The sequence below is a fragment of the Artemia sp. Qi Xiang Cuo genome, chromosome 10, assembly GCF_049724085.1.
Source record: "Artemia sp. Qi Xiang Cuo chromosome 10, ASM4972408v1, whole genome shotgun sequence".
Classification (NCBI taxonomy): Eukaryota; Metazoa; Arthropoda; class Branchiopoda; order Anostraca; family Artemiidae; genus Artemia; species Artemia sp. Qi Xiang Cuo.
Window position 1 is genome coordinate 9,318,435 of NC_142803.1, and position 20,026 is coordinate 9,338,460.

The window sequence follows — 20,026 nt, forward strand, 5'->3', positions numbered from 1 at the left end:
AGACATGCACAGTATTAATTATCTTCGGGGGTGGATGGGTTCAAATCCCCCCCCCCTCTCTCTCTCTCTCTCTCTCTCTCTCTCTCTCTCTCTCTCTCTCTCTCTCTCTCTCTCTCTCTCTCTCTCTCTCTCTCTCTCTCTCTCTCCCTGTCTCATCTATTCATCGCAGTTTTTTATGCTTTAAAACTACTTATAAGGTAATAATTGGCTTATCATTTCGGTAAAATATTTTATATATTCCGACTGAAAAATTTATTCATTTGTTTATAGGTTCTTTTTTGACCAAATTTATCCAAATTGACTCTATCTTCAGCTACCATTTGTTTAAATTCATCCTTTGCGATATTCTCAAAGGGTCACTCTCTTCTTGCTGCCTAATTTACGTCTTGGAGCGTCTTTTTGATTCGTCACCAGTTGCATATTTCCGTCGCGCCTCTTACATCACGCATGGCACCCTTTACGCCACCAGTTTTATCCAAATTAACTCTGTCTTCAGCTACCACTTGTTTAAATTTCTCCTTTGCAATATTCTTAAAGGGTCACTCTTCCCGCTACCTAATGTACGTCTTGGAGCGTCTTTTTGTTTCGTCACCAGTTGCATATTTCCACCGCGTCTCTTATATCACGCATGGCACCCTTTACGCCACCAAAATTTTATCCGAATTAACTGTCTTCAGCTACCACTTGTTTAAATTCCTCCTTTGCAATATTCTCAAAGGGTCTCTCTCTTCCCGCTGCCTAATGTACGTCTTGGAGCGTCTTTTTGTTTCGTCACCAGTTGCATATTTCCGCCTCGCCTCTTACATCACGCATGGCACCCTTTACGCCACCAAAATTGTATCCGAATTAACTGTCTTCAGCTACCACTTGTTTAAATTACTCCTTTGCAGTATTTTCAAAGGGTCGCTCTCTCCCCGCTACCTAATGTAATTCTTGGAGCGTCTTTTTGTTTCGTCACCAGTTGCACATTTCCGTCACGCCTCTTACATCACGCATGGCACCCTTTATGCCACGCGTTACGTGTGCTACCTGATGTACATGGTTTTTATACAGTGAAGCCTTGGATATCCGAAAGAAAATACCATGAGCTCTGACCGTGTGACAAATGTTTCTTGGAACGATTGTCCTATCTAGCGAATTTGCCAGGAATTCTTTGAGGGATACACGGTTCTTTTTGCCAGTTGCAATTTTGTCTTGATTCCTTTTGATTTGATTTCTTAAATTGACCAAATATTATGTATGTGTTTTTTAGTTACTTTATTCCAATATTTGGTAGGTATCAGAAATCGTAACGTGTCCGAAATCGAAAAATCGAAACGATTTTTGTAGCCATTTTAGTATATTTTGTACTTACTTCTATTAGTATACAATTCACTTCTTTGTTAGTTATTCGCATTTGAAGTCCGAAACAAAAACGCATCTAATAATATTTCTTTAAGCTAAAAGCTAAAGCTAAAAGGATTATTTCAAAGGCCAAAAGAATTATTTCAAATGATACAAGTCTTGCACTTTTCGAATATATTTGCTTTTTCGGAGCAAACACAGGTTGTGAACGTGTTTTATACAAATTCTAGGAAATTTAGAGGGGGGGGGAAGTTATTTATTATTTTTTTTTTAATGAAAATACAGTAAAGGTGTATTTGTTTTTTAGAACCAATGGTAGGGTGCAATTCTGGTGTTTTTCAACGACAACACCAACAAAGTTAGTTTTCTAAATCTGGAGGGGGAAAAGCTCCCCTCTGTCTTCGATCGACGCCTGTGGTTAAACTCAATTTCTATAGTTATAGTTAAAATTATATTTTATGAAATAAGCTCTCATATTATAAACATTAAACAGGTATACAAAAATATTTAGTTTTTTTTTAATGTAATATTAAATTTTTTTTTAATTTAGTTTCTGTTTTTAATGTAATTCATGCTGGTATAAATTCTTTATTTAATATGCAAGTTGCCTCCTCTGTCTGTGTAAAATAATAGTTCTTTATTGCGACACAAAATTTCGTAAAGCTAGAGGAAAATACAGTCCATTCTTGAATTTCCTTAATATTAAATAGTTCTATCATTGAAAAAAATCGTAGTAAATTTTGAATCGCCAACAGTTTAATATATGAACTAAAACTATATAAACAATCTAAATGATAAACATAGCATTGGCTGAAATCTGTTGGTATGGATGTCCCCTGTATAGGGTAGGGGCTTTTGCCTAGCCCCTCCCCCTGCCGTTAATGTGCTACTCCAATTCGAAAGTCAGGCTTTCGTTCTGGAGGATTACTTTAAAGAAAGGGTGACTCTCTGGCATCCTAAAGTATACTTGGGTCTCTGCCTCCAACTTTGCGGGCCCTGACTTTCGTGGGCCTCTTACCTCTCCTGTTCTCAGCAGTGTCTAAGGGGCATACCCCTTCTATTGTCATAGAAGAAATGTTTTTGGAGGCGAAGAAAAGAATTAAAGTATCAGTTTCGGTTTTTCTTGTAGGACTGGAATCCCCCATTTCCTCACTGAATATGATTCTGCCAAAACAATTTACTTTAAGATATGTGAATGAATAAGTTGCTTGTGTACAGGGTTTATCACCCTGAGAGTATAATATAGAACAAAGTTTGCCTCTGATGTTAAGTATTCATCCGAGTTCGAACACCCAAAACGTTGATTCTGTATCCGCCTCTGAAAATAAACCAGTATTTACTTGAGTAAAAACAGATTTTACATGTTTTCTACAGCTAAAACTTACTATGGACATACTAGAGTTACAAAACCGCGTCATTGCTAAATCCACGCCCAGCAGAAAACGGAGTGGCAAAGACAGGGAAAACGCCGTCTTCAAAAAGCTTATTCACAAAATCCCGTATCTGTACCTATTTCTACCGTTCAAAAAAAAAAAAAAAAAAAAATTGCGATTTTCTCGAGAACTTGAAAAATGTACCTACTGGGTATTGGCAGAAGACAACCGAAATTAAACAGCCAAACTGATGTTGGCTGTCAACCTTTCGCAAATCAGTTGTAACCAAACTGATATTTTTTTCCCCTTGGGGAATCTTTTAAGATTTCCGGTTTTTTAGTTGTACCCAACCAAGGTCTAGTTTCAATTTTGGCCCGTGTGTGGCAATTATTTTTGTAAAATTAAATATATTACGGTTTTGAATTATGAAGAAAGCTGATAAATTTTAATTCGACTTTTGTTGTGACATAGCGTCGGATTATTATTTGAACTGGATTTACGAAAAGAGTGAATTTCATCTCTAAAGTTTGATAATATAAGTTGGCAATGTTGGTGTAAAAATAGACTATAAAAAGTCTATTTGGAATGGAGCTAATCTTAACGTCTAAAAACTGAAAAAAAAAACAACTCGGATCACAGTCAAGTCTCTAACCAGGATTTTTATTCGGGATTGGGGGAGGGTTACAAAAAAATTAAATAGCTTCAAAAACTTGTTCATGCATTTTCGAAAATTTCGGGGGGGGGGGGAGTCTACGAACGACGTTTATCTTGGAAGTTGTTCTCGGGTCAAAATCGAATTGAACTTGCAATTTCACATCTAGATTTTATGTAGAGAAAATTTAGCCTTCTTGGCCCCAATTACGATTATATGTATTATCGCTTTTTATTTTAAATATAATTATGACCTCTACTTGACCTCTAATTTTTATTTCTATTGTTTAATTGAAATGAGGCCAACTTAAATTGGCTTTGGCGGCACTATTTACCTGTTGTAAACACAGTGATGCGCTGCCAAAGATTTGATTATCGTTGCCTTGTTTATTGCAGCCATTTTGCCAAGATTTTGAGATTGCAGTTATTTTGTAAATTGAAGGCATAGTCGTTTTGGGTACTCCTGATTGGAAATTCAAATCGTCGATCATTAGATTTATAAATTCTTGAGCTTTTTGAGGATTGATTTTACGTTTTTAATCCATCATGGCGATTTTGTTGGACGAAAGAAAGAAAGCAATTTATTATGTTCGAACATAGAATACGAATAGAATGGAAGGTAGAATAGATGGGCTGTATAATAATTTTTCTCTCCAGATTATTTGGGGGATAACTTGCCCCCCCCCACAAAAAAAACGACGCAACTGACATTCAATTTGGTACTTGGGCACTATATGGGCCTTTACAAGGAAACCAGACACGAAAAACCCGTTTTTGACGGGTTAACCGCTATAGAATAATAAATGATAGCGCGGTTTTCATTGCGTATACGATATTTAAACTGTTGTTTTTTGGGGTATAGGGGGGGGGGACGTACCTAGGTTAGGTTAGCTTACGTATTTAATATATGCTATGCTTTACCCCCAACCCCCAGCCCAAATTTATTTATAAACTATTATATATTTATCCTTTTTTATTTTATTAGCATTAACCGAACTCGACTTTTAAGAAAGGCCCATATAATACCCAAGTACCTTCAATTTTCTTTTTATTTATTTATTGAAACGTTTTTAGTTATTAAATTTATGGATATTTCTGCTTCGAGACCATGATATTGTGTAGTTTTATTGCGTGTAATATGTTTATGTAAGAATTTTTCGATACACGCTTTCACCCCCCCCCCCCCTGCAAACGCTTATACATTATATTTCGTTGCTATTTTTTGTCAGTAACACCTCCTCGTGGATGTATCAGTAACATAACCAATCAACGCTTTTATTCGCCATAGAATGATTTTATTTGTGGTGTTTGAGAAAAAATTATTACTAAGCTATTACTACTGTCTGTTTGAAAAAAGTGTGGTTGAAAATGAAAAATGCTAAGTTCATGTCCGAATTTTAGAACAAAACCAATTGGAACTAGCTTGGTTTCAAATTCCATTTTGATTTGTTTTCCTTAAAAATTTGACCTAGTATGAGATTCGAACTAAATTTACCGCGGCCACAGACAATTGTTGTTACCGCTTCGCTATGAAGTCTTGTGATTGTGACAAACAAACCAAAACGAAAAGAGTCGTGAGTTGAGAGAAACGAGTTGACAAGTAGGAACTAAAATCGCACAACAGAGAACTGACCATCAGACACACTCCCTGCCAGAAGAGGTTGCCATCAATATAGGTGGCAACCAATGCCACCAATATATGTTGGCACCAATATATACCAGATCATATAGGTGCTTTTGGGTAGTATCCGCTGATTACGAATTTAAATCAGTGGTCGATAATTTTAGAAATTCTTGAGTTCTTGCTTGACAAGAGAAAATGTAAGACGTTTGTATCTGGATTTCACGTTTTCATTGAGTTTGATGATTCTATTGAACATGGAAAAGAATGAAGTTCGTTAGGCGTTAGACATTCGATAGCTTTACCATTAATGGGTCATGTCTATATTATTATTATTTTATATATTATTATTATATTATATGTTATTATTATTATATATCATTATTAAATATATTATTTTATATTATTAAGAGAGATAATTTTATTTGACAAAAAAAAACAAAAAAAGAAAAAAAAACATTTTTGCTGAACCTGCTAAGAAAACCCCTAAGGGCTTGTTGGGAGCAGTGAGGAATCTTGTATTCTAGGTATTCTGAAAGATACTATTTTATATTATTCTACTAGATTCACTAGATTCAGACATCAAAAACTATTCTGCTCGCACCAAACACATAAATAAATGCTATTCTTTTGCAAGGAAAAATCTTTTGGCTGTGGCCATGAAGTTACCAGATGACTTTCATTTCGAATCGCTCCCGTTATTATATCCAATACGCAGGGAGCAAAATATTTTATCACAAAAGAAGCTCTAGTCATTTTCTAAATTAATGTACTAGATTCGATGCTCCTCGTGCATCATGACTATGGAGATCACTATTAATGAAAAAATACTTCCGAAACAAGATGGAAGTAAATTATTAAGATATTTATACGTGAAAATACTAACTTGATAATCTCTAGTTTTTGAAATAAGACGATATTTTTATTGTGATTCATCTTAATATTACCAACTTGCAAAAAATATCTTTCACCAGTGAAATACACGCGTACTAAGCGTAAAAGCTACGTCTCAATAAATATTCTATTTTTAGTTTCATTCTAAACGTTTTTCTTCTTTTTAGATTTCCGATATCATGGTCGGTCAAGAAGACTCAATGACAGCCAGAGAAGCCTTATTGAGGTGGGCTCAGAAAACTACTGCCAAATACCCAGGCGTCAGGGTTGGAGATTTTACTAACTCGTGGAAAGATGGCCTCGCTTTTAATGCTATTATACACAGAAACAGGTAAAATTATCTTAAACTACAGGATCGCCATCTATGGGATCAGTTTGGCTGTTTCTTGCTCCATACTAAAATTAAAAAAAAAAAAAGTAGCCTGTGGAGGACTATCACGGTCGTATCCCGGGGGGGGGGGTACCCGGTTTGGACCCCCCCCCCCCAAATTTTTGACCGAGTCGAAAATTAGTAAAATCTAGGTAAAAATCAGTAAAATTAGTCGAAAACTGAGTCAAAAATTAGAAAATATTCTATTTTCAATGTATTTGATGAAAGCAAATGGATTTCATAGATGATTAAGAGGCTTTTATACAAACATAAGGCGGGGAAGGGGGCAATGTATCAATTCTAACACCTTCGTTGTAAGGTGAAAAACAAACTATTTCTTCGTATGAAAAGTAAGGGGAAGGGGGGATTCTTTGTCTTGTACAGACAGACAATTTAATGGCTATGGCCTGGGCTTGTAATACAGATTTTATTTGGGTAAAATGTCGCTATTTTTTTTATAGAAAAAGTTTGTTAATCAGCGCCGATCTAGTAGTGAACGTATGTACTAACTTGTGACGAAATCCGTAAAAATTTTAACACAAAAATCTTATACGAATTCTAAATGTTTCCACGAGTTTTGACAGTATATTTTGCTTTGCTTAAAACATTTATTTTAAGAAAATTTGGATTTTTTTTTTTTTTTTTTTGCATTTCTGAGAGTAAAAGTTTTCAAAATTGAGAGTCTCCGCAAAGGTTAGAAAAGTTGTTCATCAATCAGTTTGAACAAATTGGGATAAGGTTTATTGTACCTTTTGTTTTGTCTAGAATAAAGTCTATATGAACTAATGTTTGTTTTATTTTTAGGCCAGACCTTGTTGAATGGAGGACGATTCGAAATAGAGCCGTTCGGGAAAGACTCGATTCAGCTTTCAATGTACTTGAGAAAGAATATGCAGTCACTAGATTGCTCGATCCGGAAGGTTAGTTAAAAATTTTTTGTTGCTAAAACTTGCTTTGCCTCCTCCACTTACCAATTTACCGAAAAAGACCGTCAAAGCTGATATTTTTCTAATTTTTATTCTCAGTTCCTCTACAGTCTTTCGGTAGACGGTTTTTTGGGGGAGGGTGGTAAAAATTAGAGGGTGGGGTAAATTATTGTTCCAGATCCTAGAACTTGGATTCTGAATTCTGGCACTTTTATGGTTGACGTTCCCGGTGGCAGACCTAACTTGCAGGTGCACCAATTTTTTTTTGGGGGGGGGAGATCAATCCCTTCTTTTTAAAAAAAAACTTAATTTGTATTTTCATTGAAAAAAAAAATCGGAAAACAACAAAAAACACACTTGATTTTGAAAAATACCACCACCACCTCTGAGGAGCCGCTGACCACAGGTCATGACTCTTTTTTCTGTCTCGCTTTTGGTCCCAGAAGTCCTTAAAGATCCCAAAGTATTACCAAAAAGTAAAAAAAAAGTAGAAGAAATTTCTAAAATAAATATCATTGTCAAGCTACATATTCTAAAAGGGATACTTTGAATTGATGGTGATTTTGCTGAAAGGTAGGGAAAAGTTCTCGTGCGATCGGTGGCAGCATGTTGTTGGCAATGCTGTTTTATCCAGCAGCGACAGCGAAACGTTTTTGCTGTATATCTTGACTCGACGATAAGTATTTGTGAAATCTCATTATGAATGAGCATTAATAGCCTCATGATTGCGTTGACATGCTTTGCTTTGGTTAAGCTTTATTTTTATGAACAGAAATTACCAATTAGAACACAATCATCGGGATTGATGAAAATGTTGAACGGAGTTAAGTATAATACATGTAATGGCTAATAAATAATTGGTGCAAGTTTATTTGAGTTCTTGCTCTAATCTTTTTATGTTTAAAAGAAGAGTAAAATAAGACTTAAAGGAAAAATAGGGAACTAACCCACCCCTAGAAACCTTGGATCTTCGATGAACAATAAACTAATTTCCGTACATTTAATGTTGTATGTGAACCTGAATAACATCCCATTAACGTCAAACTATGGAGATAGTAAGATGAGATGTATGTATATTTAAATGTATGTGTGTGTGTGTATGTGCATATATATATATATATATATATATATATATATATATATATATATATATATATATATATATGCACGTAGGATGTCTTCGGAGTAAGTATGTGGGTGCAGCCCTACATGTCGGAGAGGGCTCTTACTTAAGAAGCCAAGCCTACGTGCATATATATATATATATATACCGTTCTGTATATTGCATTCACCGCTCTTTTATTAGAATAATAAAAGAGCGGTGAATGTAAATTATTTATATCATTTATACATTATTAAACTTTATTTAAACCCTCTTAGGAGGGTTTCAATCATAACACAGAGAGATTGATTTATATTTACCCTGGAAGATTTAGTGTTCCAGGGTAAATAAAATCAGTATCTCATTTAATACAACCCCCCTAAGAGGGTTTAAAATTTAATAGAGTTATAAACTTATTTGTAGTATTTTTTATCCTTACACAGAGTGTTAGGATTCGAAAAAATACTTCGGATAAGTTTATATCTGTTCTTATATGTTCGTTTTATTAATGATTTAGTTCAATAGCTCTGAGGGGGGTTTGCCGTAGACAACCCCACTCTTACGCGATTTTTTACCTTTCACTTCTTGATTCCCTTTTTAGTTGCCGGCTTGACCATAATTCACCTTTTATTCCTCCACCAAAGAGGCTCTAATAATTCTCTGGGGATTAATGCCAATCTAGACAAGCTCCCCTTCCACCCCTACTTCACTATTAAGGATACCGTAGGTTTTACGGTTCTTGTATTTCTACTTGTCGCACTTTCCCTGACTAGTGCTTACCTACTTGGAGACCCGGACAATTTTATTCCCGCCAACCCCCTAGTTACCCCGGCCCATATCCAGCCGGAGTGGTATTTCCCGTTCGCATATGCTATCCTCTGGTCCATTCCCAATAAATTGGGCTGGGTAATTGCGCTCGTCTCTTCTATTCTTATTCTCATTTCTCTACCCTTTACGTTTAAGCCCAAGTTCCGAGGCCTTGAATTTTATTCTGTCACTCAGCCCTCACGAGCCATCAGTCACGTGTCCTGACAAAAGTCTTACTCCGACGCTTACAAGCAACAACTGCCTTTGACATTGGAGAATATCAGGCCCGCTTCCGCCCTGGAAGATCCACGATCGATCAGATATTCGTCGTTCGACAATTCATGGAACGATACATCGATTTCAACCAAGAGCTCTACCAACTATTCCTTGAGTTCCGTCAGGCATTTGACCTGATATGGCGCGAAGGACTCTGGCAAATCCTCCTTCACTACGGGATCCCTTATGAGATAGTCCAAGTAATCAAGAGTCTGTACGACTAGTTCCGAGGCCAAGTAATAACCATTGATGGGCTGTCAGAAGAGTTCACAACTTCGTCAGGACTACTCCGGGGTTGCATCTTATCACCACATCTCTTCAACCTCTTTCTAAATGTCGTTCTTTCACTGATGCAGTCGGAGTATGGCGCAACAACGCTGATGATATTGTTGAGCTAGCCAACTCTACACAAGAATTGCAGGCACGAGCTGATAAACTCTACGATACCACAAAGCCGTTTGGGATGGAGATCAATGCCAGCAAGACCAAAGTCATGGTAACTACGAGACCTAAACTAGACAACCCGCCCATTGACACCATAGGCGGGAGACAGGTTGAAACAGTTGACCACTTCCTGTACCTTGGTAGCCTACTCTCCTCACATAATTGCCATAGCTCTGACGTGAAACGTCGACTTGCACTTGCTAGCTCTAGCTTCTGAAGACTAGCCAACCTCTGGAAAAGCAACCACCTAGCCAACAAACTCAAAATGCGCCTATTCAACAGTTTAATAATCCCCATAGTTATTTATGGATGCGAAACATGGACTCTGAAAACCGAAGACGAAAGAAAACTTCTAGCTTTTGAGATGAGATGCCTCCGTCGCATTGCTAGAATCAAATACACTGACCGAATCACAAATGTGGAAGTACGTCAAAGGCTCCAGTCCGCTGAAACCATTCTAAGTAAAATCAAGGAGCAACAACTGCACCAGTTCGGCCATGGCAAGCGATTTGGAGCCAAACCGCCTCCCGAAAATCGCCCTTGAAGGATCTCCCCATGGCCTTCGTCCACGAGGCAGACCACGAAAACGATGGATGGAGAACTTCCACTTCGACATTGTCAAGATAGCCCAGTTGTCACGTATCGCACCAGATATAGCAACGTACCGAGCCCTTACGCATGAGCTAGCAAGAGGAGTGGCCCCAAAACGTCCCACGAGGATGGCCGGGACCTAAGTAAGTAAGTAAGTTTGTTTTTCCGGTATTAACTTGAATTGATTTCGTGTTAAAATAAAAAAAGAAAAAAGATCCGTTTTGACCTATAGGGCCATCATTTGTCATTCTATTTTTGTATCAGTGACTCATTAATGTAAACAAGTCAAACATGATCATATTAGGAGCTCATATCTGTAATTAGTATTTGTAAATTAGTATTTTAAAGTTAGTAAAATTGACGAGATAAATTTAGTGGTGAATAAGTGCCCATAAATTTGGAACATCTTAGGATTTTTTAGGGGGGGGGGCATCCCTGGTTACCTACCTGTCTTAGAATGCCCTTTTATTGTTAAATCCAGATTATAATTGCCCTTACTACTTCTGTTTCTCTTGTTTTCTGCTTGCCTGAATTTTTTTTTTCCAAAATGAAAATTTGTTTTTCAACCCAATAAATAATTCTTAAAATCATGAAACTTCCGTATATTCATATTTAGTTGTTTTTAACCTTTATTTTTAGTCAACAGTTTGATTCTATCCATCTTCTTCTTCTAGTATCTAATTTAATCACTTAATTAATATCTTGACAACAATGACTATAAGAACTTATCCGAGAGGCTGCCTCTTCTTCTCCACCTGGTGTCGTCTTGGAGCGCTGCTTGCTCCAACACATCGAAATACATTTCCTCCACGGCGTGCCACTCGAAGGCAAATTTCCAACACATTACGTGCGCCACATGGTGTGGAAAAATAAAATGAAAATTGAAGCTCCTCGCAACTTCTCCCAATAAACTGATTTGGCAAAATTATGGCTTACTATTCTGGTACTTGTGACTCATCCATATACCCAAGCCAAATATTCATCGTATAATGAGGTAATCTTTGGTGTTCATGTATTGTGTTTTTAGAGTAATTAGAATATTATACCGAAAGTGACCATGTTAGTAATATAGATAATAGGTTTTGAATAATTTATTATAGTAATTAGGGGACAGTAAATAAACACAATGCGTTGATTTACATTGAAATGGATCTTCTTCTTTTTTTTTGAGTTGGTCGCTTTGGCTTTTCAAACTCTTTGAAGCTCAGTTTTAACGCTCATATTTTTTTATATATTGCTTTTCAATTTAATTATGTATTACTTTTGTAATCCGTTCTAAAATTACTACTCACAAAGGTGAATTGAAATCCAATATTTTAGATACTCTGATGAAAGAGAAGTAGCGGTACTTGTGTATTATTCAGTACACACTCGAGAACTTGGATTTACAGATCAGACAATAACTAGTTTATACCTGTCACTTCTTACCTCCGCCTGAAATCTTCTCCAGAAACAACTATTAAAGTGCTTCGTGGTGTTAGGCAGGGAGGTGTTTTATCACCAACCCTGTTCAAAATTTGTATTTCTACTGTTCTGGAAAAGATCTCAGGCACTTATTTGTCTGGTTTACTGACGTTTCTTACGGTACCCATGACTGGGATATTCTTCTGATAAACCGCGACAAGTCTATTTTTTCTACAATGGTTTACTTAATTTCTCAGTATTTCACAGATACTTGTCTATCCTTAAATTTTGATAAGCGTCAAACTTTTTATTATAATCTGTCTTTGTTTACTACTCTGGTATGCAATGAATTTTCTGTACTTTCTGTCTCTTCCTTTCGGTGGCTTGGTATTACTGTTTCTAATTCTCTAGCTCTCTTTCGTAAACAGATTGTTGCTGATTCAGTAAGAAAAATTCAGTTCAGTTATTCAAAAATTGTAGGAAACTGTGGAAAATATAACAGAAGAGCTCTTGGACGCTTATTCTCGACCTTTTCTGATCATTCTGTGCTTTATTTTTCGGGTGTTCATTCCGTTCTTAAGCTAAAGGATTTAAAAAAGATTAAAGTTACATATTTCAAATTTTGCAAATTTCTTCTTTCTCTGCCGCCAGGGACTAGAAATCGGTATCTAGTTAATAATTTTTATGTTACGGATGTAACTCAAAAGCTCGGTGTCCTACACAAAAAGCTTTCTGCAGATGCATTTTGTAAATTTGGCCCTGACCACGGTCTTTTATAGTTCTTTTCGTAGTTTAATTTAATTGCTAGTGTTTGTTGAGTTTTTTTTTTTTTTTTTTTTATTATTATGTACTCCACTTGTACTACTTTTTGTTAGTTGTGGGTAATAAATGATTGATTGATTGATTGATTTTCTAAGAAAATTAGCTTAAGCTCAGTTGAAAACTACGTTGTAGGTGTATTTTTATTAAATATTTTATATATAGAGATGGTATTTTGATTGGGTTAGGTATTTAATATAATTCTTTCTGGGCGGCCTGATACCATAATTCTTTGTTGTAGTTTCCGTAATTTTGTTACTAAAGTATTATATTTTCTTAATATTTTGGTATATTTCTAGAGATCCAAATTCTCGAGTGTGTACTGAATAATACTTAAGCACCGAAGTAGCTTAAGTACTTCGGTTATTCTCTTTTGATTTTATATTCTTTCATTTTTTAAGAATTAATATGGGTTAAATACTTTCCATTTTTCAGCGTCTAGGAAATCTTGTTGTATACAAGCGAAATATTCCCTGGATTGAAAAACTCCTTTGGTTTTTCCTATAATGTAGGAAAAACTAAATACCTTCTTTTCTCACTCACAGAAATTGTTTGAGAAATTGAATTTTTATATCAATACTTTTTGCTGTATGTTAGATGCTTAATAAAAACTTTCCTGAATTAACCTCTGGATTATAGTTTAAAAGATAAACACGTTTTGGGTGTTTCCGTTCTGTTGTAAAGTTTGCGGTGTAAAATATAACGCCTTTTAAGATATCACGGCCAAGATCTCGGAGATGATTATTGCATCATGTATGACCAAGTAGCTGATATTAAATCCCGCTCTTTTTTCAGATGTTGATACCCCCGAACCGGACGAGAAGTCTTTGATTACGTATATATCCTCGGTTTATGATGTGTTCCCAGAGCCCCCTGTCATACATCCTCTTTACGACCCGGTAAGTTGGTATCCCTCTATTTTTTAGTGATAAACACCTAGGGTATTTGCCGAAACTCAATTATGGTTGATGATATTTAAGTATTTGCTGTCATAAACATCCCAAGACAATGGATAAAGTAAAATTGTAGGTCTTGTGTATTCAGGAGCATCGAGTAGGGGGGGGGGAATTTTCCCCCACTTCTAGATTTAAAAAAAATTAATTTTTTACGTATTTACACTAAAAAATACCTGAGGATTTTTAATTTAATTTCTTGTCTCGCCCCCCCCCCATGTTTTTATGTTTAGGCGGCCCCTGTTTAAACTAATATAGCATTAATAAGTGTAGAATCGACTGCTGCTAGCCTTTCTCATATATTGTAAGTATTTTAGGGTCCAAATTTATTAGAAAGGTGATTGAGCCACTTTATAACAAAGGTGACAAAAGTGAAGTGTCGTAATTATTGAGGCATTAGTCTGGTCTCTGTAGGTAGCAAATTACTTAGTAATATGATACTTTTAGACTGACAGATGCTGTAGTCAAAATTTTAAAAGAAGAACAGTGCGGTTTTAGAAAAAGTAGAGGATGCGTCGACCAAATTTTCACTCTTAGTTTAATAATTGAGAAGTGCCGGAGATGTCAAACATCTTTGGTCCTCAGTTTTATAGATTATGAGCAAGCGTTCGATTCTGTTGATAGAAGGGATCTAGCAAAGGTTTTATCCTTGCATTGTATACTAGACAAATACATTAAAGTGATTAGTGCTATCTACGAGAATAACACTGTTGCGGTTAAGGTAGGAAATGAGGTTAGCAGCTGGTTTTGTATTAAATCAGGAGTTAAGCAGGTTGTGTTCTATTCCCCTTTATATGGATTATTTTGATGGACTTTGTTTTAAGGAGCACAGGAAAGGCAATGGGAGACTACGGAATCAAATGGGGAGGAAAAAGTCTCCTGGACTTGGATTATGCTGATGATTTAAGCATCCTAGATGAAAGTGTGAGCAAAATGAATGCAGTTTTAGAGGTTTTGCGAGTTCAGGGAGCTAGTATTGGTTTGAAAATTAATGTTAGGAAGACTAAGTCACTAAGGCTAGGAATAAGTGAAGTTGAAAAGGTGACGTTGGGTAATGAAAAGATTGATCAAGTGGGCAGCTTCACTTACCTTGGAAGACTTATTAGTAAAGATAGTGGGAGCAGTGAAGATGTTAAAAGTAGGATAGCAAGGCTCAGGGTGTTTTTTCACAATTTAAAAACGTTTGGAAGAATAGAAAGATAAGTCTGCAAACCAAGATTAGAATATTAGAAGCTACGGTGAGGATAGTGCTCTGAAACATGGGCGCTTTGAAAAGCGCATGAAGATTTGCTAGATGTTTTCCACAGAAATTGCTTAAGGATCGTTCTGGGTACCCGACTGACTGACCGTATTTCAAACAATAGGCTGTACGAAAAATGTTGTTCAATAGCGCTCTCTGGGCTATAATGAAAGGAGGTTGAGGTGGCTAGGGCACGTTGTGCGGATGAAGGATGACAGATTGCCAAAGATGGTTCTTTTCGGCCAACCGTCTAGGGCTAAACGGAAAGTAGGTCGTCCACGTCTGGGGTGGTAGAACGTCATAAAGAAAGATTTAAAGGAAATGGGAACTTCGTGGGAGGGTGTAAAAAGGGACACTTGGAATAGATTGGGTTGGAGGAGGAGCGTGCGTAGCTGTGTTGGCATCAGGCGGCTTGGTGCTGCGGTGAGTTGTTAGTAGTAGTAGTTGTAAATTTTTTGGTATCTGTCAATTTAGACTGAAGGTAAAAATAATTAATTAATGATTGGTAATGGTAATTGAGTTTTGAATACACCCCACAATTGTTATTTTAGTGTTTATGAGAAGGAGGTAATAATTTGGGGAGCAAAATCAAATATTCCTATGAAATTTAGTAAAATGTTTAGTTTTTTTGTTTTAATTTTTTTTGTAAGACTGTATCCTATGAAGATTTCTTAAACTCACGTGATGATGTTTTTACAGAATAACTTGAAAAATTACAGTTGTATTTTTGGCGTTAAAAGTCTAAATAATATTTTTAACGCTTTTATATAGGACTGTACCCTTGACGAATTTTCATTTTTATAATAAAAACAGCTCATTTAATTTTTTGAATAAAGCAGTTGTGTTACCATATTATAGTTTCGAATTCGATCAAATTCATAAAATCCAGTTTATTTTTTGGGAATCTGGGTATGATCACTGGGTGTGAATAATAAGTATGGTATTGGTGTTTTACGTTATTTGACGTTATTTTGTTATTTTGACGTGATTTCGCTGTCTACTTTTCTAGTTGTGTTAGCTGATAAATCTAGGGTAAATATCGTTCAAAGATATGTATTATTATTTGGACATTATTTCAACCAGAAATACTAATGGTTTAAATTATAGTATAATCAGTATATTTTCAATCACAATTTTTCGTTTTCTTTGATAGCTTAGTTGTTGTAGTTTGTTTCTTTTCTGCTTTTTCTTGTGTGCTCTCTCTTGTTGTGTCTTGATTTGACGCTTTTTTCAATAAATAAACAATGACTGGGTTTTTGGGTTTGGGTTTTTGGGTTCCGTTCTTATTTATTTTAAGTATTTTCTGTAGACATTTTATTTTTTTACTACATTCATGAATTCTTCTCCGCATTTTCCCAGACATTAAGCTCGCTAACCCATAACGTATTGAGTTTCTCAGAGAACCTTGTGAAACGCAGAGATTTTGCAAAAAATATGAAAAAAGTGGCATTTAACGAAGAAGCGCAAACGAAGGAAACCCGAACTAAAATTTATGACGAAACATTTGGAGCTTGGTAGGCTACCATTACAGCTAACCCTTTTTTCTTGTTAGCGAATCACCTGATACACTGAATCACCTGAATCACTCAACACAGATCGATGCAAGAATTTGTTTTGGATTGGTGGAAGAGGCGAAATAAAATCAAAAGAGAAAAACGGCAAAGTATATCGGAAATGTAGAAATTTATAGAAAAACATCGAGTTTTGTGTTTTATTGATAAATTTCATCTCGTTTTCAAAATCCTTCCCTAAACGGATTATTCAGACCGCTTAGAAATTTGTTCAAGGTTTCTTTTGCTGTGCACGCCCCGCTTTTCCAAAGTTTTCGAAAGTAGCCTATTTTAAGTAGCCTATTTAATGGACGAGTAGCCTATTTTAATGCACACAAGCAGGGTCTTTGGGGGGAGGGGTTACAAAGAAAATTTTGCCACTGGACACATATATTTTACATATCATATATTTATATATTACATATATATTTTACATGCTTTTTGGCTGCTTTTGTACTATTCGAACAAAAATTTTGCGAGGGAGGGGGGGGGGGCGCAAGCTGTATACCCCCTACCCAGGATACGGCCATGTATACTATCTGTATTTTCTCTCTTTTTTTATGAATCGTCTCTTTCCATACAAAATAGATTCAGTTAAGTAATAAGGGCGCCTGATTAATGTGAAACACAGTAAAGGAAAGCAAATACATATATAAAATGGCTAAACAGTGCTTACACTATTTCCTTTTCTTTTTAATACATATAGACCCAAGAAAGAGATTTTGGGCTTTGGGCTTTGAGAATTTTGTGCCATGCTGTTTTAAACCTATATGTTGAGTTTTTTTCAGAATTAAATTGTACGTTTTTTTTTTTACCCATCATTGATTTGTACTTTTTAGGCAAATCTTTTGGATATTCTGTTCAAAGTGACTTTCGCTTTAAAAAGAAAAGAAAAAGAAAGAAAAACTAGTTTAACTTATAGGTGTTCATTTTCATCAAATGATTTTTTGTAAGCTGGTCAAAGTGAAATGTAAAGATCAGATGCTGTATTTGGTATTAGTTTACCCATTGTGCGTTGCTGCGATCTAAAAAAAGAGAAATTTAAGAAAAATTCCCCCCGGAAAATCCTCTCCTTGGAAAATTACCCTTCGGAAAATCCCCCCTTAGAAAAAAAAACTTTCCCTAGAAAATTCTCTCCTTTGGACCCCTCTGCGGAAAATTTTTCTCCTTTGGACCCCCCCCCCCACTAATTACTAATAAGGATCGTATTTTTAAATTAAAAGCATTAGAAAATCCCCCCCCCCCCCCCCGCTTCTTCAGAAATTCCTCCACGGAAATACTCCCCGGACACACAGATAATTTTTATTTATATAGATTTCTTCCACTTTCTGTGATGAGATTGAACTGAAATGCTGCATACACATTAATATAGGTTGATAATACTTGATAACGTGCCTGTATACATGTATTAGGGCCTACTATTCGTTTCTTGCGAATGGCGCTTCTTTGATTCTTATTTAACGAATCTTGAAAACTGTTAGATAAGAAAAAAAGAAATTAAAGAAACAAAGAGGAAAATAACAATAAGTGAAATGCAATTTTATTATAAATCTATTACTAAAACGATCTGTTTATTGGGAGAAGCTTAGGTAATTATAAAAATGCGAAAATTAATTGCTCCAAGAAAACTAAAGAGAAATTGACTCCCCCCCCCCTAAATTGCAGTCTTTAATCTTTTTGTATATGTGTCCTTGCACACTCTTGTTCTTAACGACACTTTAAATTAAATCTTGAAAACAAACCCGCAATATTTTATTTTGAAGACGAAAGAAGACACTTTTTAGCAGGGCTGTGGAGTCGATAATAAGTTACAACCGACTGCGATTCCAGACATTTTTAATGTACCGACTCCGACTCCTTTCAGCAAAAAATCTACTGAAACTTCGACTCCAAGACTCCGACACCACAGCCCTGCTTTAAAACTTCATTTAACTGGATTTTATAAGTTATAGCCGACTCAAGACATTTTCAATATACCCGACTCCGACTCCATTCAGCAGAAATTTGCTAAATCTCCAACTCGGACTTCTCAGCCCTGCTTTATAGGAAACCAAATGCTACCTGTCACACATTAATTGTTTCTTTGAGCACGACGTCCCAGTAATACCCAGAGTTACTTAAATTTACCATTAGTGACAGCGTGTACGAGGTAATGATTCTGGCAGCCAAACTTGTAGTAAATATTTTGGTAACATTTTTTCTGAAGATAACTTTGCAGTAGGTCTATTTCTTGCTCCCTCTGCATTGCTGTAACGCAAAAAAAACAATGTTGTCAAATATAACCATTAAATAAAAAATCGCCGAAAACGAAATCATCGCTACCGGTCCGCTATTTTTATTATTTTTTATTTTCAATCATTTTACATTTTCATTTTGCATTTAATGTTATTATATTTATTTTTAACAGTTTATTTTTATTTTTAAATTTTCTTAGGAAATACGGAGAGTGGTTCTCCGCCTGGTTGCTGCTTAGATCAATTGAGAATATGACTAATTGCTATTATAGTTGTTATACACTTAAGTTTCTCGTTAATAATTTATTTATTAACATAAATTCATAATAGTTAATTTATTTGTTAATTAAAATGGATCATTTAAATAAATCGTTTAAATATCTTGATTTAAATTTCTTTTATATTAAATTCATGGGCGTAGGCAGCATATTGTCTAGGGGGGGGGGCAGTCGATAGTGTGATGGAGGGCCTTTTATCAACTACTTTTCCAACCATCTGCTTTTTCATCCATATCTAATGTAAATTTGAAGGTCTAGGGGGGGGGGGTAGCTGCCCCCCTCCCTACGCCCATGATTAAATTTAAATTTATTTAACGTTTTTTTCCAGGAAACTCAGCGAAAGTACAATGATTACAGAGAGCTAAGCCGAGTCTTGATGAGCTGGATTCGTCATTCCATAGCCGTAATGCAGGATAGAGATTTTCCACCAACTCTAATTGAAATGAAGAAATTAGGGGATGAATCAAATAGATTTCGAAATGAAGAAGTTCCCTCTCGCCTTAAAGAAAAGCAGGCCTTATTTCAACTGTTCAAAGATATTGAGGTAATTTTTGCCGTAAAAAAACCTTGGGATAACTATTACCAAGTGCAAATGTTAATAATAATTAACTGTTCAAATTATCCGTTACATTTTGAAAAAGTCTACAAGAATATCATAGGGCTGGGATAGGCCAATTGGGAGTTTTTTTTTTTTTTTTTTACAAAAGGAAGAATTTGTGATCGTAAGTTTTTTTTCTAATACCTTACTTATTTAGGGGACTTGGGCTTGATTGAATTCCAAGTAGTAGTTTCGTTTGGTTGTTTGTGATACAACTGGTATCGGCCTAACCTTACTTAACTATCGGCCGGTAGTATTTTGACTTGATTTCCAAACAGAGAACAGTCCTTGGTGGACGATTAGCTTTGAACAAAATTTGTTTGTATATTTAGGGATTCAACTTTTCAAGTAAGTTCCTAGTTAAGGTTTCTTTCTGAAGAGCAAGTTCCATCACTTTGAAGCTGATTGGTCAACTTGATCCCACATTCTTGGGTGGATGTCGTTTTGGTTTACGAAACAAATCAGGCTCCTCTATATGAGCTCTATATATCTAATGAAAAAAAGTAAAAGGAATATACTGACATAAATTTTCACGCCATCTAGTATCTTGC

At 35.7% G+C, this 20,026-nt stretch overlaps 1 protein-coding gene across 1 annotated transcript in view; it reads left to right on the forward strand.

Moving 5' to 3' along the window:
• shot (dystonin-like protein short stop) overlaps positions 1-20,026 on the forward strand; it is a 429,136-nt gene that overhangs the window by 110,355 nt on the left and 298,755 nt on the right. Inside the window, 4 exon segments of the mRNA XM_089095886.1 lie at positions 6,051-6,214; positions 7,058-7,173; positions 13,418-13,521; positions 19,206-19,421. Coding sequence (XP_088952012.1) covers positions 6,051-6,214; positions 7,058-7,173; positions 13,418-13,521; positions 19,206-19,421 — 600 coding nt within the window.